At 45.0% G+C, this 23,577-nt stretch overlaps 2 protein-coding genes across 4 annotated transcripts in view; both read right to left on the bottom strand.

Annotated features, from left to right (window-relative positions):
- Nucleotides 1–6,021: 6,021 nt before the first annotated feature.
- Nucleotides 6,022–7,880, bottom strand: LOC143425790 (nose resistant to fluoxetine protein 6-like). The gene is made up of 9 exons (XM_076898789.1): nucleotides 7,739–7,880; nucleotides 7,466–7,673; nucleotides 7,236–7,401; nucleotides 7,098–7,177; nucleotides 6,935–7,030; nucleotides 6,711–6,840; nucleotides 6,477–6,651; nucleotides 6,242–6,384; nucleotides 6,022–6,160 (listed from the first exon to the last, which is right to left on the bottom strand). Exons 1-9 carry the CDS (start codon nucleotides 7,788–7,790, stop codon nucleotides 6,038–6,040), a joined length of 1,173 nt encoding a protein of 390 aa, XP_076754904.1. The 5' UTR covers nucleotides 7,791–7,880; the 3' UTR covers nucleotides 6,022–6,037.
- Nucleotides 7,881–14,351: 6,471 nt separating this feature from the next.
- The window catches only part of LOC143426084 (early estrogen-induced gene 1 protein), a 40,317-nt gene continuing 31,091 nt past the window's right edge, over nucleotides 14,352–23,577 (bottom strand). The window contains exons 2-9 of one of the 3 annotated variants that reach the window (XM_076899216.1): nucleotides 21,737–21,857; nucleotides 21,479–21,669; nucleotides 21,187–21,392; nucleotides 20,556–20,775; nucleotides 18,656–19,324; nucleotides 16,964–17,116; nucleotides 14,893–15,098; nucleotides 14,352–14,749 (exon numbers count right to left, since the gene is read on the bottom strand). In XM_076899216.1, the coding sequence (XP_076755331.1) occupies nucleotides 14,628–14,749; nucleotides 14,893–15,098; nucleotides 16,964–17,116; nucleotides 18,656–19,324; nucleotides 20,556–20,775; nucleotides 21,187–21,392; nucleotides 21,479–21,669; nucleotides 21,737–21,857 (1,888 nt within the window). In that variant the 3' untranslated portion in view covers nucleotides 14,352–14,627. The remainder of the gene's footprint in view (nucleotides 14,750–14,892; nucleotides 15,099–16,963; nucleotides 17,117–18,655; nucleotides 19,325–20,555; nucleotides 20,776–21,186; nucleotides 21,393–21,478; nucleotides 21,670–21,736; nucleotides 21,858–23,577) is intronic. The other 2 variants (XM_076899217.1, XM_076899218.1) reach the window with 2 other exon arrangements.

The following is a 23,577-nucleotide window of genomic DNA, read 5'->3' as shown; positions in this document are numbered from 1 at the left end:
TTAAACAACATTTTTTATCGGCGCATTGATTCATGAGAATTTTTAACCATTTTTTAAGCTGAGATGAGAAATAGCCCCCTTTTCGATCGGCTGCTCGGTTAGGGAGCAAGAAGGGGCCGTGTACGTTTCAGACGGCCGTCCCTCGGATTTGCATTCGCGCTCTATGTTGGAACAAGCATAAAGACTCAGTCATCGGTACCAGTTGTTTGGTTAACAACCGATATTGTCTCGAAGGTGTCAAGTATGCTTTTAAGATCGTCTGGACTTTTCGATCCTCGGCTGAGATCCCTCGAGCCTCTTTAAAAGCCGTGTTAGCTGATCTTTTGCATTTCCTATTTGCTTTGCCTTATCTTAAGAATCGTATTCCAACAGCGTCGGTGAGAAACAGCCAGTTTTTATCTAATAGAACGATACTAGTTTGTTTCGAAACGTCACGATGTTACGATTTGATCGTTCAATCGTACATGTAACACCGTTACATAGCACGTGTACCGTAATTATTCATTGGTTTTGCTTCTTTATTCGCTAGTTAACGCCATCAATTAAATGCGCGGTGATATTTTTTTGTACGAATCGGCTAATGGAATCTTTGAACGCCACCCGTTTTTACGCGTGAGCTGTGTCACGCGCGTGTTCCTGGGAAGGAAATCGACACAACTTTGGAGGTGATCGATCCCCGCATCGCGTACAGATAACATGTTTCGTTCGTTACGTCGCACACTTCAAATGCCTAAGCGCGCACATATTTCTCTAGAGTTATGTTTTCCTTGCTATTACTTGTTAACAACCGGTCATGTTCTATAGCTTCTCGTCGATATTGCTCTAAATATTCGAACGTTCTCTGCCTCTACAAGTAATATTAGTAGGATATTACGTTTGCGATCAAAAATGACGCAAAGACGCCAAACGTGTAACGCAGAGTCGTTATTCGGTTGTAAACGTTCGAAAACTTTCCTAATCACCCCGAACAAATATCATCCTATAGTTACGTGACCAGTGATCGTCGCAGTAATTGATAATTTATGCGAGATTATTTTCTACGTGATCAGTGCGAAATATTCTCCGCTCTCGATATCTTGTGACGTAAATCAATTATTCAAAGATCTGTCCGCGCGCACGTATGATGCATAGATCGATCCTGGTGATTGAATCGAGCGCAAGTTGGGAGCGAAATTTGGTCAGGCAAGAATTGCACGGTGTCCAGTCGGGACTCGTCACACACGAACGAAGCGGAATCTGCGGAATCTCTAATATCTGAATACTCTTAAACGGCAAACGTGTTAAAAAAATCGATTGAAAATTATTAAAACGGCAATAAAAACTGGAGAATTATGTTCGTCTGGTATTTAAGAAAGAAGATAAGTATTATTAAGAATCCAAAGTTGATCTTTGGAACGTATCCATCTCTGGAGTCAACACATGGACCACGTGATACTGCATTAAACATCATTTAATTCTACCTAACGAATTTCTTTCTACCGTTTACCGCCTCGCAGTTACCAATCATCTGTCCGATATCGTTTCTCTTTAGATGAAATCGATTTCCTCGAGAGGGCAGAAAATGTGCGTTCCTCGTTGAAAAATTGTATCGATGCCTTTGGCATAAAGAGGGGGACACGATCCGAGCATCGGAGACGACGTTTTCGAGCCTCGCACTGTCTCGAAAAGCACTGTATCTAAAATTTAACTAGACGCACGCAATGATAGCTCGGTTTGCCGCTGCATCCATTGAGGAAGAAGCATAATCGATAAAAACCGCTGACTGGAGTTTGCCCTGGGCATGTAAATTAATAATACTGCACAAGTCTCTGTTTCCTACTTATTTACAGAAAAAAATATACATCGACGTAAATGGTACATTTCCGTTTTACCGAGATACGCGTTCCAGGTAAACAATTCTGTACCCTTTGTCGTCTTGTACAATGCAAATCGACTTGAATTATTTATACGCACGAGACCCCAAATGGGACGCGGTCTGTGTAATCACGGGATGAACCGAACACCGCTTAACGATCTTCGTCAACCGTTGAGTCGTCAACTTCTCTTTTAGCAATTTCAAAAATCTACGCGTATATGAATAAAAAAAATGATCATCTACCATAGAACGGAGAGAGGAGGGCAGCGAACGTGTGTGTCGAGGTCGCACGAAAAGATGGAAACGAGTCAAGTTTTCGTAGAATGGCAAAGGAATGCCGGGTAAAAAAGACGATTTCCTGCAGGTTCGAGGCTCTACGTTGCGGCGGACACTTAGCGGACAGAAAATTGCAAAGAGAGAGAGAGAGAGAATAATGACTTTTACTCGGTCGAGAACGAGCGAGCTCCCGTCTGCGTAATACGCGTAATACGCGTGAACTTTCTATGGACCACTTCTTCTAGCCAACGTGACTCGATGCCGCGTACACGTGACACCGCTGAAAATTCCCACCACACTCGGGAATCAATATTTAACTTTTACGGAGCGTTTCTTCTTCTTCTTCTTCTTCTTCTTCTCCTCCTCCTCCTCCTTTTTTTTCTTTTCCCGCGGTATGTTTAATCTCGAGCTTCGCGGAAAACGTGAAACAATCTTACCGATTGGGTTTGCGGGAATTCTTCCCGTCGCGAAGGACACGCGATGGAAACAATCGCAACAGCAACGCGGCACATTTGTCACGAGCACGGCTAAAATCGTGATCATTCTAAATTTATGGAATGCAAATTTATTATATACCACTTTTTTTTAATCATTCGACCTCTAAGTGCCATATCTTGAATTTAATGTTCCGCGTTTACGTATTTCGACTACTTTTAGCAACTATTTCCGTTGCATTTTAGAAGTCACGTGTTGGTTCCGCCGTTAGATCCATTTAATTTAATAATTCCAAGGTGGAAAATCAGTTGACATGCTAATGAATTCTTCGAGTCGATTCACGCGCGTACATTCGTCGACATCGAAGGCAAAGGTGGATTATATTCTTGTAATTAGAGGTCAGAAATGTTGACCCGCCTTCCTAGTAATTGCTTCTTCCAAATTGAATTTTCACTGAATTTTATCAGGTGGTTCTCGTAGGTATCTTCGGTAGTTAACTTGTGCGCTGATAGGTCATGACGAAACGAATGAAGTCCGCATAACATACATAGCATGCTGAATAAATCTTCCTTTTTCCAGGTTATTCGTATACGCGACCTCTTCCTTATGCAAGAGATTTTCACCTTTTCGTCTTATTCGCTTTCCCCTTCTTTCCATTTACGTTTGGTCGCATAAACGGAATTCTAATCGTACGCAACACTACGGTTAATCAATTAATATGGATATCGTTATCTTTTTAGCATCCTTTTTTTAAGGATCTTGAAACATTCGAAAATGAATAATCCAGGTTTAAGAAACATTAACAAAAATAATACATTGTAATACATTTGTCGATCTATCTACGCGTAGAAATCATTTACTTGTTGTACTCTAGAAATGAATTGTTACATGCAGGCTTTTTAAGTTACCTTGCGAGCACTCTTGCAGGTCAGCTTTTTATTATTTATTCCTGACGTCAAGTGTGTTCCATCTTACCATTATAGTTCAAGGTATACGTCGTAAACATTAGCAAGTTCCTTTAAGGAATCCTGAAAAACTTCATTGTAATATTTTTAAACCACATAACGTAAATACATTACGCGGCACTTGTTTATTACTCATCGCAAATTAGTCAGCTTAGCTTGGTCACCCAGGCAAATTGGATAAATTAAAGAATTTTACACTAATCTACACTTACGTGCATCATTCGATACTTTTTGCGTGCTCGTCACATTAAAGAACTGTAGTAGGATATTAATATACATTTTTCCGTGCGTCACCGACATCGATACGTAACTATCCATTATAAGTAATAACAGTTTCGAACGATCGACTTTTCTTTTTTTTTTAATGCTTTAAACGTCACTCCTACGATGCACGCGTAGAACAAACTTTACAGCTGACGCTATGCGTGGGAAGTAATAGCTACGAGCCGTCGGTCGTATCGTGTTTAACGATCGTTACTTCTACCGAAATCTGAAGACTTTATTGAAACATATCGCGTCTACTCGAAGGATAAGAAAAAATAAAGCTACCCATAGCTCTGGCGAATATACGATTGTCGTCGACAAGCATGAAACCTATAAATTAACAGCTGTAGGTTCATCGTGACGATACGATCATTACAGCTGATTAACTTTTTTGAAGCGTAAAAAAGAAGACATTAAGTACCCAACGATGTATTAAAAAAACGTGTACGTCTCGTGTTGGTGCGTCCGCGAATTATACAAGGAAATGCTTGGATTAAACATAATGAAATAATAATGCGAGTGAGATAATGTAAGAAAAAAATGATCGTATTACGTCGACGGGTCGCGTTCCATTACGCTAGAGGGTCACGGATTTACGTTTATTTACGTGTACACGTAAGAGAAGCGAATTACATCCCGAAAGCGGTCGCATAACAGTCGTAACGAGACGCGGTCGATGCAGGAACGACGACGGATGTTAAGTCAGAGCGGTGGATCTGTCTGCAGTAGAGAAAGTAAATCGTTTCCTTTTCCTGTTTGCTCGCCGAGGGGAGGAGGGGATCGACTTTTCCTCGAGATACATTCATTCATAATTCGTGAACGGAAAGTCTTCATATTCGCCTCGCGCAATTAACGAAGCGACGCTTATTTTTTCTACGAAATATACTCAGAAAAGATAGTTAAAGATTAAACATTGATACGATGTTCGCTCGATGTTACCTTGAACAATCGCGTGAATAATCAAGCTCCTGGACGATCTTTATTCAATGAGGCTCGAGTTGACGAAATATATGGCTGAAAAGTAACAAGTTCGTGAACGACGAATCGACGGCTGTGTATAGTGTATCTACGGGAGCCTTGAAGTCTGAAAAATTATACAACATCTCTCTACAGTCTTTCCAATGTTACTGCCCATCAGGAGCGCGTGGAAAGGTCGCGCCTGATTAAATAAATCATCTAGCTTGCGTCTAAATAAATGATAATGCATAATTTAGCGAAGAATTTTATTATATTGCTCTGCGCGTTCTTTTATTCTCGGGGATTTGATTGCGTCAATGCATAATTTTTACGAAAACGCGACCTTCGCACTCTGTCGAAACACAGAAACGCTCGGAAGAATGAGCAGCGTGGCGTTTTGAATTTTAATATTTTATTATCACCGCGTGCTCGTGATAGTTGTCTGTCGATAATAAAATTTTATCTCGAGAAGGCTGTTAATGCCCGCGATGTAATATCTATAATGTGCCCGGTCCACGCCGAGCACCAACCTGGACAGAAACGGCTGTGTCGAAAATCGTTCCCGCGATTTGTGTTTCTTGAGCAGATCCTTTGATCTGCCGCTTGTTCGCAAAAGTGTCCACATCGTCGACAAACACGGTCCACGAGGTGTTCGCGTGAACCCGGCACGGACGTTGAACTTGTCCCACGAAAGACACTGGAGGAAAACGTGTTTGAATAACCGGAGGAAAACAGATACGTTCATCTGGCATCGAAGCTCATCACGGGGAGACCCTACGTGGCAAACTTTGTTCTTTACCTTGACCACTGGAAATTTTTTTACGCTTATCGTTTTCACGGTAACGACCTCCGAGGAGGATAAACTCGTCTGACCAGTGGATGTTTTTAAATCTGGATCGAGCTAATGGAACGGCTGGAGACCTTGGAATCCGAAGGAGAACTCCATTACAGTGGATACATCCAAGCCATCGGTGAAATCACCGCGGGCCTGCCACCGTTCCCCGTCTAACTTATTGTCAGACCTCGACACACCTTAGCCAACCAAATGTTTTAGATCGTTTCACCTGCTGCTGCTCCATTAGTTCGCGAACACGCGCTACTGTCCTTTCAACCCGCTCTCACGAGAAGCGTGTAGGAACCGATGCGGTCGCGATGCAACGCGTACGATTTTTTAACGCTAGAAAGTAATCGAGACCAGTAACGGATTCGTAATTACGTAAAATCGTAGAAATTATGTAAAAAAAACTTACAAGTATGTATAATCGTGTATACAATATTGCAGGCATTACGTTCTTCTTATCGACTCGACGAGTATCTTCTGCAAGTGCATATACGGCACCTCCGCTATCGCGGATAATACGAAAGCGGAAATGTAACTAGCTACAAGCATCCCAAGGAACATGGTACCCTGCAAGTAAATTCAGATCGATTGAGAAATTCTTCCATTGGCCCCGTTTCGATGTAATCAGGATCGTTCCATGATACTTACAGTCGTGGAGGCGTCAGTGTAAACGGGGTAACTACCGAGTCGGTAGATTGAAATTATAACGAAAGGGTGTACGAGATAGCAACAGTAGGTTGTTCTGCTGAGCGGAATCCACAACTTGAGCGACAGAAATTTGGTCACGAATCCTGCGAAAAGAAAAATACGGCGCGCGGAAGTAATCCCAGAAGAGAAAGGATTGCGTGATATTAACCAGCGGTACGAGTAAAAATTCATTTACCACCGTTATTAGTGCAACACGCGATTACGAGCCAGCTTATGCCGACGCCCCAGCTTGTTCTACTGAAAGCTGTATAGAGAACGGATAAGCCTAATGGTATGGACTTGTTGATCAGACCGAACAGAACCGAGCAATTACAAAAGATCGCGAGGATCCAACAGACGGCCAACATTTTCTGCAACGAAAACACGATGTAAATGCGAAACGAACCATATCGCTAACGAATTGCATTACTTTCGACCATTGTAACGTGTAGTTCCATCTTGTAAGAAGCTGAGCGGTACCCATCCCTAACAGGTACGGGGAGATTCTAAGCCACGGTCGCGTGTACAGAAATCTGTACGTTTCCATTTCTTCGTCCAATCTAAAACGAGCAAAAGCGCAAGTAACTGTTTTATGTAATTCGATTGTCCTAATCGCGTAATCGTTACGCAATGCGAAATACTCGATGAGCTCACGTTGGTACGTAATGGATGCTATACGCCGTGTAGCCGTTTAAAAATATCGAGCTGCCCAACGAAACGCCGGCTATGCCCGCCGCGTAATTAAAATGGCTGGAAATGTTTGGTCGAATTTTATTTAAATGTAATGCCGGTTGTCAACCGATATTATGAAACTCACGTGACTGATAATATCAGTAGGAACGAGCCAAATATAAAATACTGCATATCGTTAGACAGATACCAGCTCCAGGTGAGACACTAAAAGAATTCGATTTCCATAAAGGATCTATAAACATTTCGTTCGAACGTTACTCACTATCTCGTCCCACTCGAACAAATTGTTGATGTAAAATAAATTCCTCCACCAGTACTTGGAGCACAGAACGTTCGCCTCCTCGGATATGGAGAACAGCGAAATCTTTTCGTGCCAGGAAAAGTTCAGTATCGTCGCCAGTATCAGGATGAAATAGGCAGGCGTGATCCTTCGGAACTTGGGAGATTTGATACTCGTCGACGAAATCAAATGTGGCGAACGAAAATGCTTACCTGATGTACCGTTTCCCTATCGATAACAGAAATCCTTTCAACTTCGTCTTCAAGCTCTTCTGCGTGGTTGCCCTTAGTTGCTTTTTCAGGAACACCTTCGTCAACATGAAACCACTCATAAAGAAGAAAGTGTCCAACGACAGGGTCCCGTTGTTCACGATCTGCATGAAGAAGTTGTCGCTCATCTCGTAAGCGATCGCTCTGTTACCTGTAACGTTCGTAATTCATTAAACGCCCTCGTGTCGAGCACGAAACGAGACTGGAGGTTCTCACCTATGATTGGCTTTCCGTAGGACAGCGTGTGCACCATAATGATCCACATCATCCCGAAGAATTTCAGCCCGTGAAATATCGGGACACCCTCCGCGGTCCCGTCCGTTCTAAACGTTCTCTGCACATTCGAATAGAACGAGAAACAAACGAGATATTGCAAGAAACGATTCTCTGGTTTCAGCTCGGAGAGTCTTGTTCCCTCGCGATCGGTTTCACTCGGTTTCACTTCCAAAGTTTATTGAACGTTACATAAACTCGCGAATATTAGGAGCCAGCGATGTTTTTCCAAGCAACGTTACGCGGCGACGCGTGTGTTACGCACTACGTTTCCGCGGCTGAAAGTCAGACCAACCCAGTTTCGCTCTCTTTACTCATTTCACTGTTCTCGTTTCGCGGAAAAAGGGTAAAGCAAAAGCAAAGCGATGCACGTAATATCGCGGGGGGGAAAAAAAACGGGCTTGGGTTAGTTTGCCTCTCAGACAGGCAGATGTATCGAGTGATCGACTTACCGGAGGCAGCTTCGCTGTCATGAGTTTGTACGGTATTTTGTAAACGTTTCTGATGCAAAGTGATGTCGAAAAACGTGCCGACTAACGCTGGACCGCACAGTAACAACAGGATGAGCCTGCGATCGTAGTATTAAAGTTAATTCGGTTCATTCTTCCATCGATCCCGATCGCAGTCGAAGACGAAAGCGCGTCTTCGATTGCGCTCGTGATTTACGTTACGTGCATGATCAAGATCATTTTCCCGCTGAGAAGCCATTCGTGATTGTCCACCAAATCGGAGATCTTGAGGAGTCGAAAGTTGGCAGAGTACAACTGGCCCACGAGGAGAGTCCCATTACGCAGTACTTCGCCCAGCATCGTGGAAATGTCGGTTTTGGTGCAGGACGCCGGTAGGCAAAGCCCCAGAACAATCTGATCCTGCGAGATCCATTGCGATTAACGCGATAGCCTTAAGCGAAATCCTTCTGCCAGGTCGATACTCGATCAACGGTGCTTACTTCGTGCGGTATCCCTACGTGGTACTGTATCGTGCTGTCGTGGTTAATGTTGGCGACGAAGAAGTGCACCTCGAACGGCGGCGTCTCTTCGTTCGGGTTCCGATAGATCGAGTTGTTCTTCTTATTTTTCTCCGAGTAGACGGGCGTGATATTCGCGGAGAGATAGTCGCAGTCCAAACGATCTCCCAGCCAATAATTGTTCCCGTTTACGAATCCAGGGGACGCGTCTCCGCTGGCATCCAACACTTGACAAACGTATCGCGCGTAATGAGAATTTCTTTCGCGGAATAGCGTTAGAAACGTCAAGGAACAGTTCGGTCTCGATACAAACTTCTCAGGCTCCAGAGCACACCACGGTCCACAGCCTCGCGAAATCTCTTCACTTCCGTTCGACATCTGCTCGCGTTCAATAAATTCAGGTGGTCGGTGATCGCGTACGCTGGTAGCGTCTCGCTCATCGTTTGCGGATGTCGTACGGTCGCCTGGATCGATACGTAGAACATCGTCAACAGCAAATGGGACAACCACGGCCACGATGAATGTTTCGCGGTCTTCCTGTCTTCATTTTGGGATGAAATTCGATAGAGATTAGTAGCTGAATATCGAGAGACGATAAGGAAATGAAATTACAGGGGTAGAAACGAATGATCGCGTTCAGATTCTGACATAACTTCTGGTTATGGATGGCGGAGCACGCAATTCATTTGCAAAGGAACTCACTTACCAATGGAATAAGGTGACTGGAAACGGGGCGTCATATTAACCCGGTAATGGAAATGTTCGATTTAAATAGAAAGCGAGTTCACCTGACTCGAGGCATAATTATCGTCGTTGTTTTTGAGCGCACGTTGCGACATGTAAGCTGAAACATTCAGAAATGGTTAGCCTCATTACCGATTCGCGACAAACGTTTTAGGATTATGTAGTAGTTTTTCCAGAAAGTTCGTTCCGTGGACATTTTAGAGATGTAAGAGGTTAAAATGATGATGCGAGAAAGAAATCGTTTCTTTGACGAGGTACAAGTAGAATCGTGCACCGTGACTGATAAATAAGTATTATATTAGTTTTTTGATGTATCCAGTCAATAATTAACGTAAACTGATTTGCATGAAACTTGTCGTGATCCGTGGTTAAGCCTTCCATCATTCTTTTCTGCAAAAAAAGTATTAATCCAGGAATGCAAGAGACGATACCGATGAACGACCATGACCATTGCACAAGACGTACTATTCAGGCTTGGAATTAATGGAAATAATTAACGAATGGTATCTTTTTGTTCTGAAATTGTCTAAAAGCATACGCAGTTGGAAGAAAGACGCAACGGACGTTAGATTCGCAACGAAAACAACGAAGAAATAGATTAATCGATGTTTATGTTTATTAAATTTTAATTGTATAAAATTATCTCTAAATCCAAACATCGAAATTGACGTCTGATTTTTCTGAGAATTTTTTGCCAATTCCTGGAAGTGACGTCATTTTCCAGGAAATGGACCAAAAGAAGACGCACTGAAAGGTAGCTGAATTCTTTAAATTCTATTTATTCAATTAAGGTAATAAAACACGCGATAGAAATTATTTATCGTGTCAATTGATTGAACTACTGAAGCGAAACCTCTATTTTGTTATTCATTCCTCGAGGTCTTTTTTTTTATCTTCCATCATACGATACCTACAGCAGAAAGGACGATCGGTTAATTAATCAACGTAATTGAGAATATTTATTACACGATCGACGTATCCTAATGAACCTTCGTATCTTGTTTACGATAATGGATACAACAAAGTATAATAAAGTTAAAACATGCAAAACCACTGCATTTTGCTCGACACTTCATTGCGCGAGATACGATCTTACAACGCAGTGGCCTAGATTAGGTATCGTTCTTATTACCGCAGTTGCAACTATTATCCAAGTATTCACAGTTTCAATTGAACAACACTTGGTTGAAATGACAAGCATAAAATTTGTATGAAATTTGAGCATACGAGATGCACGCTTTTTAAAGCAAAAGTAGCGAGAGGAACGGAATAGGGAGAAAGAAAACCGAAACCTGTTGATTTTCAAAGTATTATTATCAGCACATGTGATAGTTTTGCATCCATCTCACAAAAGGTCAGACAAAACGTCAACAATTGTAAACAAAAAGAAAAAAAAAAGGAAAACACCGACCTTACGAGCCACTTTTCTTCCGCGGCGTTCTAGAAGCCAGTTCCGATAAATGAAAAACTACAATTGTTCGTGTAATACAATTTGTAATACAGTGGCGATAACGAGTAATCGTTACAATATTGTAAAATATCACAACTTTAATATCTGCCGGTTGATTTTGGCCGAGGACGTGCGCGAGAGACCTGATACGACTCATTTAAAAATAAAGGAGGAAGTAAATTTCACAAAAATGACAGCTTGAATATAACCGAACTAAGGAAGAAAGATAATAAAAAAAAAAAGAGCTCAAGTTCCAAATGCAAATGTCGACAGTCATTACTTATTCAGTACGTGAAAAACATTTCACATCGAGCGCTAAAACTTCCGTAATTTCAAGTGACGTAAAGACAAAAACATTTTCGCCTTTTTTTCTTTTCCACCATAACGCGTTCAAAATAGAATAAATATCTGCACACGGCTAGCCGTCGCATTAAAAAAAATCCAAAGCCAGCGAAACAGCTACGAGTGTGCGTTTCTGCAGAAATAGTTGCACAAGTTCATAGTTGAAAAAATCCCGTGTCCTCGCGACGTTCGCGACCTCATCGTGTGTTTTCGACACACCTTGGGCCAAGGGGAACGCGATGTCTTCTGACCTGTTCGTACCGATTGGGACCTGGAGAAAAACGAAGTGATCGTTTTATCTCGCGTGATCGAGCGGAGGGGGACAAACGATGGATTAAAAAGAAATAGGGAGGACAAAAAAGGGGGGTTGATCGTGACGCGTACTGAAGTTGATGTAGCGAGTCGTTGAATGGCGCGCACCGTTTTTAAATAAAATTCTTTTACACATTGATGTACGTTGAAAAAATAGCGGCCGCTGCGCGCCGACCGGCGACTCGCCTTTTCTTTCCTATCTCTTTCTTTCTCTCTCTCTCTCTCTCTCTCTCTCTCTCTCTCTCTCTCTCTCTCTCTCTCTCTCTCTCTCTCTCTCTAAAATAACTGGATACTGAAGCGAGATTTACAATCAGCACGTCGCAGTAATCGTATGAAAATCTGCCAAGCAGTAAAAAAAATACTACGGAGTAACGGGCGTAATGGTGGTTTGTTAAAAAAACAAAACGAAAAAAAAGAAGAAGAAACGTAGATAAGAAAAGCGGACAGAGGAGGAACGGCAGAGTTACGGGTTTTCGCTTGCCAGTTTCGTTTGTTACTGATTACACGTTGCGTAATTAGCTTTTTGTATGCTGCGCTACGCGTGTTAATTTTTCTCTATGTATGATTTCGCACAATGTTGAAACATTAGCCTGATCGCTTAAACAATTAAACGTTACGAGTTCCAATATGAATTTCCAATTAGTAACGACAATGGCTTGTGCGCGATAACCCGCAGTCTCCGCATGGAAGTAACCAGAGTAAGGAATCGTAAAAAGCCGTTGCAGCAAATACTGTTCTTTGTCTCGAACGCAGAAATTCGACTCGTGCCCGATAGAAACGGAACTCGAGAACGAGGATTTTCGAACGGTCTCAGAAAAAGCTCGTTTCTCGTTTCTTTTTTCCCCTTTCTGGAAGCTTATACGTATAGAATAGAGTCAGGAAACAAAGGGTTGGACTTTCTTGGAGCGAAAGCGGATTTCTGCACACGATTACTAGCTTCACACTTGTCGAACGACGTGGCTCGCATCTTTTCTCTTCTCTTCCGCATCGTCTTCAGTTTTCCTTTCATTTATTATCTCATCGTACGCTCGTTCGTTCGTCCTCGCGCCGCTGGGAATATCCGTTCTAGTGTCCTTCTCTCATTTTCTCCTGCTTTCAATCTCATTCACGCACTCTGATTCGAAGTGGCCCAGTCACGCTTATATACATATACAGAACGGTGTGTCGTTCTCTTGTTCGCGAGCAAACATCTGCTTTTCTGTCCGCGCGACGCTTCGGTACGCTGGCGGTTACAGGTAATTCGAGTAATGAAGGGAGAAGGAGGAGGAGGATAACGCGTGTATACAACACCTGCCATTTATCTATTTAACAATTACTACCGCTATATGTACAAACGAATCACTAATGCGGCCGTCGATTGCACCAAAGAACTGAAAATCAAAGGGGTGGTTGGGGGGCGAACTTTCGTTCCTCTCCCTTTCTGTCCTTCTGGTCTGTCTCTGGGCTAGCGGGGTATCGGAGGAGGTGGTACGAGGGCGCGGGGATACGATAATTAGAGTAATATCACGAAAATAATGTCCAGCCTCGAGAGTTAAATAATGTGGCACTTGTCATATGCTGGTGAATCATCTCGTCCCACCGTTCCGAGGTGTCTAATAAAATGGAATTGCGCATCGGTTCTTCTTCTCTCTGGGAGAGAAACAATAACAAAGTCGATCGCGTACGCTCTTCCTCTCTCGCGCGTGTACGACGGCGGAGGAGGGAAAAAAAAAGAGCGGCGTAAAAAAAGAAAACGATTAGAAGCGCGAGGGATCGCGACGAGGTCGAGATTAACATATATTATTATACGGAAATACTATAAAGGTGTTTTAAATCGGGGAATAAAAATAAATACGCATACATTCGAAACGCTCGACGGAGGCGTTCGAGCGAACCAACTGAGTAACCGAACGTTAAAACGCGATGTATATGTAATATATGTATACGTCTATTAAACGCTTGTACGTTAAAAATAATAATAAAACGCGATTAAAAGAAAATAATTGTTTTCTTATATCTCTTTTCTTTTCTTTTTTTGTTTTGTACGTTAGCACGCGCGACGAATCCACGCTCGAAACTCGCGTCTCTGTTACAATATTCTGTTAAAGCTGATCGATTCCTCTCGAGGATCGAAATGAGCGAACGTGCTTTCGGCCCGCTTTTTCTAGTAACTACTCGGTCGTATACGCGGACGACAAAGGAACCGTGAACACAGGTAGAATAAAAAAAAAAGAAGCGCTGGTGCACGCACACCGTTCGACACTCTCGGTAGATATCAACGGATCTAACATCGTCCCTTCTCGCACACCAAGTCGCGCTTCCTAATGAGACACACCATATTCCGAGTCTCTCTCTCTCTCTCTCTCTCTCTCTCATCCTCCAGTCGAAGCTTAAACGCTTAAACAACGGCGCACTCTGATTCGTTTTCGTACCACCGGGCCGACGAAAAGAAATCGTATAGTGTTGCGCTTTGACTTCGCGGAAATAAATACGCGCGTCGATTTCCGTACACCCCTGACCCCGTATCGAGCCATCCTGTGTACGGGGGCACCCTTCTCCGAGCGTTTCGGTGCACGCTTCCGCGTCTCTTTTGGGCTCGCGGTGGACCAACCACGGGGAACCATCTCATCATTCTCACTTTACCAATTTACAACAACTGTTTCACATAAAAAAAAAGAAAAAAAAAAGAAAGAAAAGAAGAAGGTGGGTGGGTTAGCAACGTTTGAGCGTGAATGACAGTCCACCAGACGCGGTGAGTAGGTAAGCGATTCGCGGGGCACCTAACGCCGGAAGGGCGCCTACTAGGCAACTGAGAGGAATAATTTCGATGGATGGGTTCGAGGGGGTGTGCACCGCGAGCGCCGCGCCCGCGTTCCGTCGCTGTCTCGCCGTCCTCTCGACGATTCCCTCGTCCAGCATCGTTGTCCTCGTAACTACCGGGGCTCGCAGGCCTCGTAGACGAGCTCTGGCACCAGGGCCAACGAGAACGTGGCGCTGGCCTGTCTTGCGTACTGTCTTCTCGTCGCGATAGCTTCGTGTTACCTATTATTCTCCTCCATCACCACTTGCTTGAACACACCCGCGGGCATCTGACTTTTCACTTCGTGGCTGCCGAGCGCGGTCGTCCCGTCTTTCGCGATGAACAGCTGAAGACCGGTTGCTGCGAGCACACAGAATCGAGAACGTTACGAAAAGCTTCATGGCGCGAAAATATAAATAGCTAAATTAACCCCAGTTCGCGTTTCTGTATCTCTATGTTCGTCGAGCATTAATCGAGATTACGTAGGAGGGTGATGAACCTACTCTCGGAACTCTCGAGATCCGTCTGTTCCAAATTCGTTGCTTTGATCAGCTCGTCGATTAGGGAGTCCGGGTTCGGCCTGGTCACCTCGACCCTGCACAAAATCGGATTTCCCGTCCCGTCCTCTGCCTTTTTCCTGCGCTCCAACGCGGCCTTTGCTCGGTCCAAAGATCCCGTCTCGCTAAGCCCCGAACCACCAGAGGGATTTCTGCGCAACAGAGAAATCGCCGATAATTATACACCGTCCTATTCTCGGTCTTGATCTTTAAACCTCTACTTCGCCGAGCACTGCCACGGAAAACATCCTGTTCTATACATTATTCCTATAGAATGATCGGTCGTAAGAAGAAAAAAAATATCAAGCTACCCGACGAGTATCGGACCGCCGATGAATATTCATGATGGTTCACGTGGTCCACGGTTACAACGCGACAGATGAATACCGATTAGTTCGGGACGAAATTGCCTCATAATCAGCCATGGAAAATTTCGAAGGCTCGATTGGTTTCGTTACACGGTCAATTTGTAGCCGTCGCGAGATCCTTCGACTTGTACCGTGTCTTCGCATCGTACCCTTGAGCGCCATTTTGGTAACGCGATGCAACGAGTTCATACGACAGGACACGCGACGAGTGGACCACCACGAATCTCTGACGATGGTGTACATTTTTAAACAGGCGTTTCCGCGTCAGTGCTCCCCTACGACACGGGACAACCGAAAAAAAATCACTCATTCTCACGACACACGCGTGCAAAAGCGTCGCTTCGTTTGATGCAAAGGTTAAGGAATACAAGAGAGAGAGAGAGAGAGAGAGAGAGAGAGTTGTCGCTGCTGCTGCGGTTTTTTGGACGCATTTCGAAATGATCAAGCATGTGAACGCATGGGTGGAGGAGGCTGATGGACGAGGGGGCGAGTGAGACAATGCGTGCGCAAACAAGCAACGAGATTCTAGGGATTTCTATGATCGTGTGCGATTCGAGAGAGCTTGCGGCTCGCATGCAACGAGTTAGCTGCGATCGCATCGATTGCGTGTCGTGGATCGAACTGGACAATTCGGCCATCCCTGTCCAGAATGAATAGCCTTGCGCTGTCTTTGCGAGCGGGACTAACAGATTGAATCCACGCGCTCGCAAAGCGAGTCGCGCTCGTTAGTGTACCTTCAAGTAGTAAAACACCTTTTGACCGTCATTCGATCAATCATTGAATAAAATATAATTTCGCATTGCACGATCTTAGTGTCTCTATCCAATTGATAGTTGATCGTATATACGAGCGCGAAAGGCAATCTGAGACACGTGTAAAACAACGATATGCTGCAACAGGTATTATACATACCGATATTTTATAATGACCAGGTAAAAATGATCAAATGTACAGGTGTGCGTACATACGCAGCTATCGGAATAGCCAATGGCACACAGCCTTTTCCTTGGAAGTACATAAACCAGATGGATTCGGTACACACAGATGTGGGTATCGATTCAAGAATAATACTGTCGTTTTAAGCATGTACACATAACGCTCGAAGCGAATTTACTTAATTCATATTTCAATTACATCTTCATATTTCGTGATGCACGATGACGAGGCAGCTAACGAACGAACACTTGCAAGCAAACGCGCGGAAACTATCATTTTAATAACAATATTAATTAGTGTCACAAAAAGAACTGGTTACCCAACACCTTACGGAATAATAAATATTCTTATGCGGGACAATAAATCCGAGTTCTTTCCAGTCGATTCCAGATTATACTCCAAAAGTTCAAAAGTGAAACTTCGCAGCTGCTTCTGTATTATTCTAAGATCAGAAATTGTTCTTATAACAAGGACTTAGCTTTCCTCCGACAAGAAATAGAGATCTTTAAAAAGAATATCGATAGAACGTACAGTTTCCTACGAATTTATCAAGCAGTTCCGGTAAGGTGTTGGCTGTTAGAAAAGTCTTCGTTCCCACGTATATAGCGTTGAGAGAGCAAAGCGGAAAAGTGTGAGAAAAATAGAAGACAGCTAGATAGATAGATAGAGACAATGAGGAATAGAAGAGAATTAAGACGAAAGCATGGACTGACGGTGGGGTTATGCTGTTTCGGTGCTGGGAGCTCGGTGGAGCGACTTCCGGTACCCCTAAGGAGGACTCCTCGGAGTCCGCTGGGCTGGTGGCGACCGTAGCCAGCTTGCCCCCCGTCCCGTCCAGCAACTTCCGGTGGCCTCCGCCAATACCCCTGCAAGGATTCACAAAGCCATCCAAACTGGAAGCAAAGCTACACCTCCTCTCTTCCGTTTCTTCCTTCTTCCCTTCTCCCCCTCTACTTTTCATTTCCTACGCCCTATTCTTCCTCTTTACCTACGCACCCCCCTCCCCCTCCCCTCACCGTTCCAGTGTACGCTTCGACAGTTTGCACCTTCCTTCTTCGAGTATCGTTAACAATGTTAACCGCGCGATGCTTGGAAACCAGGAAAAACCGGTTGCATTCGACCCCCAGCGTCGGGTTCGTTGGAAAGGTTTCGAGGTAGCGGGCGACTGTGAAAGCGTACAACGAACCATTCTCCCTCGTTTCTTGCTGTATACTCGGTTAACTGAAATTGATCGATCGTTCGAGGCTACGAGGAAACGAGTTGAACTTAATAGATGTTACAGATTCAACTATAGACTATACTATGTTCATAGATCTTTAGATTCGTGTGCTTCCCTTAAATACTGGCCACTTCCCCGGATGTATTCCGTTGATGATCGAATTTGGGAGTACAAAAATCGACGAGCTCTAGCTTCAGCGATAAACCACGAGGTAATTATCATTAACGGAATACATTTCTTCTTTGATGCACACGTCGCGTTTCAAATACAGTTGCCCTCTGTCAAATTTGTTCACTCGATACACGACACTCTCGTACATCAGAATCACGAGAGAACGATAACGTGATGCGTTTTGAAGGTTTGCTTTCGGACGACCACATCAACAGACGGTAACCCTGCACCAACGTGTGAAATTCTAACAGCTCTAAAGGTGGATTCGCCCGACCAACAAGCGAAGCGGAAGCCGATCTCGCAGCGAGTTATGTCTGGTGTGTTCCTCGATCGACGCGCGCGGCCTCTGCCGATGAAACATTATAGATCTCGTATCGGCGCGTCTCGAGCGTGCGATTGATGTTAAATTCAAGCGTTGCTTCGGAGAAACTTAACGATACAGTGGAGAAAATAAGCGATAAGAGACGGACGCATTTATCGCGTTAGAAGCACACGATTTCTCGTTGAACGGATGACACGCAACCGTTCTCCAACGACAATGACGATGGACGATTGTGTGCTTCTAACGGAGTCAAACAAGTCGTGACAGAAATTAATGCAGGAAGACAAGGACTAATTTTCAACCCTCGACTCGACACACATTTTAACGAGTCGCATCGGTTCTCGAAATCATAGAGCGTCTCCCTCAACTTCCTCAACCGTTTACAATCCATCGTCCAATGACATCGTCCACTGGAAAGAGAACGCTCCTGGTTCGAGAATCCATGCGAACACGTCGACGGCTGCACGCTGATCGCGCAACGCCTCCGATCGGACGTAAACGGGTACGACGCTTCGAGGAGTCCGTCGAAGCGACGACAGTCAAACACTGGACAAAAATAAAGTAAGTAACATACTCGGAAGGTGGTAACACATAAATCGAGCGCAGAAAATCGCCTGAACGAAAGGACCGCGGGGGGTGTGTTAACTAAAAATCAATCAGTAAAAGAGAAAGTTGTTGATGAATGAAACCTACCTGAGGGTCTGAGCGGTCGTCGCGGAACGTAGCGAGGCTCTGGGGTTATCGGGCCTATGAAGGGGATCTGGGGAGGATACGGCTCTGGCCTGCTCGGCCAGCCGCAAAACCGGGCTCGTCTGGCCTTTCTCGATGCAGTCGCAGGTTTTCGATATGCTTCGCCAACCTGGCTGACCGATCCTCGGTTTCGCGGCTGACGCGACCGCGTTCCTCTGCTGTCCGTTTCTCTCGTTCGTCGCAGCAGTGCTCGCGTTCGACGCGTCACCCTCGTTACACCCCTCGAAGCTGTTCCTCTCGTAATTCTTGCGCGAGTGTCGCGGCACGTCGTTCGGCCCTGGCACCCTGAACACCCCTAACCGGTCGTCGCTGTCCTCGTTCGCGCGATTCGCGTCGACCCCGTTCCTCGACCGACTCGCCTCGCTGTACTCGCTCGACGAGAGGACAACGCCGATTACGCTCGATCTCATCGAGCTGCGCGCGATCGATTTACCATCGCGCGACGAAAGAGGGCTGGACGTAGACCAGAACCGATTTCGTGGGTCCAGTAGCATCATGGAAGACGAGGAGGGGGAGTCGGAGTCGAGGGACGTCTCGGGTCTGACTGGTTGGTTCGAGTAACTTTGGGAGACATTTGGGATACGTGGAGCCCATACCGGCCAGGAGGGTGACCTATAAAGATCACAACACAAATGTTCAAGCATGCAAAAATAATCATAAACTCGTATACCGTACGTAAAGACAGAAAATAAGGGGGTTTGGGGGGCAGAAAACATGAGTAAAGAAGAAAAAAAAGATACTTATTGGAGGAGAGAGAATCCAGAGTCTCTAAATTACTAGAAAGAAATGTAAAAAAAATATGTTTTCCTGGTACGTTGTTATCAATGCCGCATCGTTAACAGCCGTTCGACGAACGCGTGCTACAGACAATGGTGTCCGAGTATGGTTGTAAATTCTATAGCGAAAATTAGTTAGTGTGCGTGTGTTCGTGTACCTTTTGTTAAAGAGGATACATCCAGTTGCGAAAACTTGTTCTCTCTCTTTAGATATTTGACCGAATTTAAACAATCGTTTCTGGGACATTCGATTAGAAATGTTCTCCGACTTGGAGCCCATTTTCGCAACTGTATCGTAAACGCCAGGCACCGAAATTTGTCGACAAACCGATAAATATCGAAAATCGTAAAATCTCTGCGGAAGAAATTCGGCTAGATAAAAACGTGAAGCGTAAAAAATTCCAAAGCAAGATCAAAAGCGCGACCGCATCGAATTCAGCAATCGTTAGTGCGTGTAATTACGCGCGATTCGAGAAGTAGTTAGTGCAAGCGTTACTATTGATACTGCTTGCCGCGCGTCTCATCGAAACGATATCCAGCGACTTCGCGCGATACGTACAAGCAACTGTATTCCCTTTTACAAGATTCCTTCCCGCTTGATCCCATCAAAAACTACCATGCTCGTTTCTCGTTCGAGTAAAATGCCCGCGAGAGTTAAGAGACACGACGATCGTGATAACGTCTCTCGGATGTTAAACGAAAAAAGTTCTCTTAAAGTTAAACGCTACGAGAGAGAGGGCTCTTGGAGCGAGATCACAAAGTGAAACGCTTCGGAGATGGCAAGGTAAGTAATAAGCGATTAATCAGTCGCGAAAAGTACTCGAGAAGTTCTTGTTACAGAAAAGAATCGAGAAGAGAACTCTGGACGTAATTAGGACGGTTTCAGAGTGTTACAGTGAAACTGTTTGACATTAGATATATCTGAATCTCTCTGCTTCGACTAAAGATTCACGCGAACCGAACTTCGATCTCCGTTCGTTTAACTTGGAAGAATTCTTCTTTTTTTTTTTTTTTTTCTTTCTATCGTTCCTTTCTTTTCATTAGATAACCTAATGTGGCCAGATTACCTAATGTGGCCACTGTCACCACTACTGCTCTGCCTACTGTGCTGACTGTGTGAATTCAAGGATCCGTAGCCGGAGCCTTTGCTCAATTGGCTGGTGTTGCTGCTGTTACGAGAATGACCTGACTCCGTGTGCGCTTCAGCCAGAGCCTCCACTGGAAGAGCCGATGGGACGATCTCGCTTAGGGTCATCGGATCGTACGACTCCGCCCCGCTAAGGAGCTCTGAAAGAAGTAACGCGTTTAACAAGGTGAACAGAAACTACAGCCCCATTCTCATTTCTGCCACGTTCTTTCAACAACTTTTAACACCGTTCCTTTCCTCCTATTCCGCGAACGGTATTATCCCGGCTAATTCTAAAGGAGTAGCTCTCTCGAGGAGCCCGTCTACGCTATTGCTAATAGCATTGCGATTGAAAAGTATTCCTCGAGAATAGCTATTTCATACGAAAGAAATCTTTCCATCACCACCTACCTTACCTACCGAGTACAATGTTACATCTTTTCATTTCACAAAATTCCAAACCGTTCAAACGTTCGAAAGTAGATAAGCGTTCGAGAATTTCTGAGGAGGAGAGAATCAACATATTTCCCAGCGAAAGAGCGCAGAAGAATCGAAACTGTTTCGACTCTCACCCGAGGAAAAGAGAGCAGGCCTCTTTTTAGGAAGACTGCCGAAACCGCTGCTAGCGCTGGCTATGCTCCCAGCCAACGAGCTGCTGGACACATAGTCCTCTCGATTGGTGCATCTCTCGGACGCGGTCACTTCGTCCGCCGACACGCCGGAAACACCTGGCACACCCGGTACAGCGAGCTGCGTTTGCTTCAACGACGGGGACGGCCTGCGAGGGAAAGAAAAATGTCGTTCGTCATCGAGAATCGTCTTCCAAGAGACCGTCTAGCAGGTTATAGCGGTTATAACGCTTACACTTTGAACAGAATGTCCCCGGACAGCATGTTCATCTTGATGGCAACGCGTAACATGGAATTGTCCTGTCGATGTCTCGAGTCGTAGCCTTCCAGAAGGCACCTCGTTCTGCAGAGTCCAGCTCCTGCGAATTCGGCGAGGTTCAGGTCGGTGAAGCCGAGCTTCTGGAAGGACCTGCCTCCCTTCAATTCCTACGAGGATAGACAGTGATTAGAGAAGATGGTGAGATAGAAGAATATCGTAATTGGCTGAATTTACCTTTCTCACGGATATCCTCAGAATGCACGGCTCGAGGACACCGGTGGACGCGTTGGCACTCATCTTGCATAGAAACTCGAACCTGGCGTTCCATCTAACCTTGTGCTCCTGCACTTCCTCCCTGGAACGACAAAAAGTTTCGTGTAATTGCAGTTGTACAGTTACGTATTTGTTCGTACCGTTCACGTAAAAAACGATAACGCGTACGAACGTGGATGGCGTAAGAGATTGAAATCAAGTTCAGGGACGAGACGGTGGTCGACTGTGTCAGAGGATACGGCTGATCCAGCGAGCTCTCACCGGGATCTACTAACGAGCCGTTTAAATGAATATTCAGAGTACTCTGCTTCCGGTAAGGGGCTTCCGTTCGGCGAGCGCACGCGTCACCGCCACGTATCGGATCGTACAAAGGGCTGGATTATATATCGTCATTGTTTATGTCTCCCGTAGTGAATTTCAGATGAGCGCGTGGAACGGAACCTAGCGCCGCGTGTACATATTTGGCGGGCAACGTTTGACAAACGAGCCCAACCTCCTGTTCTTCTGGCGTTTTTTGAATCTCTAATCGACTTCTGCGACCAACTAAATAAAATACCCCGAAGGCAACGGTACTACACTCTCGCTCGAAGACAGAGGTGAAGAGGGTTCGATGGAAAGTCGCAGGAAGAAATGACGCGGTCAATATTCCAAGTAATACTCGTTCAAGTAAGAAGATTATTGCCTGTGAATTTCGATAGACGAAAGACTTTTATCTCGAGAGAGCTTCGAGTTCGGTCGAGCAGAGGATCGAGCTTAAAGAGATAAAGAAACGTCGCGCGAACGGCATTACGGATTATCAATTTAATCATCCACGGTGAAGCGGAAGAGCGGCTCGATCGGCGTGAAACGCAGATCAGTAGCTGGTAACGGATTTCACGAGACGATGCTCGGGCGCTAAATAAATCCCGTGGAGTTTTTCGTGGACGGATTTTCCGATCCACTTCGCCCTACTCGGGGCACCCCTGCTGCTCGTAAATGTCATCCGACACCGCACGCACCCTTCACTCGTGGTTCGAGCGACCTTACGAGCGGCGTTACGAAATACTTCCGAGGAACAAAACGCCTGCCGTTTCGAGAACGGAATAATAAAGCCACTTGTGCTTCGCAAGGGGTGCGAACCGCCCCTTGATCCGTAGGATCGACCGCCTTCTTCAACCCCCGTCGTTATCGTACAAACGATGGATTAGGATATTCGACAATTTCGTGGATTTGCATTTTTTTATATTTTTACCTAAACCAAAAATGAAAGGGGTGTGTCTAGCCTGAGTTGACCGTCGAACCGTGCGATAATCGTCGCTTCTAAACGCATCGATCGTAGGTTCGTTCCTCGAGCTCGGTTCGTTAACAAGATTCCACGGTTTACGAGATTTGCCTTAGTGTTATCTGCATACACGCACCGATCGAACGAAAAGTAACGCGGTCGCTCTTAACCACAATCGAATTACCATACGCTAAGCAGACTAATATACACGGGCTAACCAATTTTTTATACTGAATCACGAAACATTCAGCAAATATTTTTTAACCGAGAAAGGTGCGTAGAGCGGCAGGTAAATCGAACACAGGTAAGACGGGAGCTTTGCGTCGCCTTTGGAGCGAGCTTCCGTTGACCGGAACGAAACGGAAGAGCGCGGACGAGATGAGCCAAGCGTGCTGCGTAATTCTAGAAAGTTTTAATCGAACGAGCATCCTGCGGTAGCGATTAAAGGTCGGAAGGGTGGGACAGAGGGACGCGACGACGAATTTCCGCAACTACAGGACCACGCGATAGTCTAACGTAACCGCGTACCTGCTTGCGAAAC

The sequence above is a fragment of the Xylocopa sonorina genome, chromosome 8 (genome assembly GCF_050948175.1).
Source record: "Xylocopa sonorina isolate GNS202 chromosome 8, iyXylSono1_principal, whole genome shotgun sequence".
NCBI classification, from domain to species: Eukaryota; Metazoa; Arthropoda; class Insecta; order Hymenoptera; family Apidae; genus Xylocopa; species Xylocopa sonorina.
Note: the sequence above shows the minus strand (reverse complement) of the source record. Positions and strands in the feature narration are given on the sequence as shown.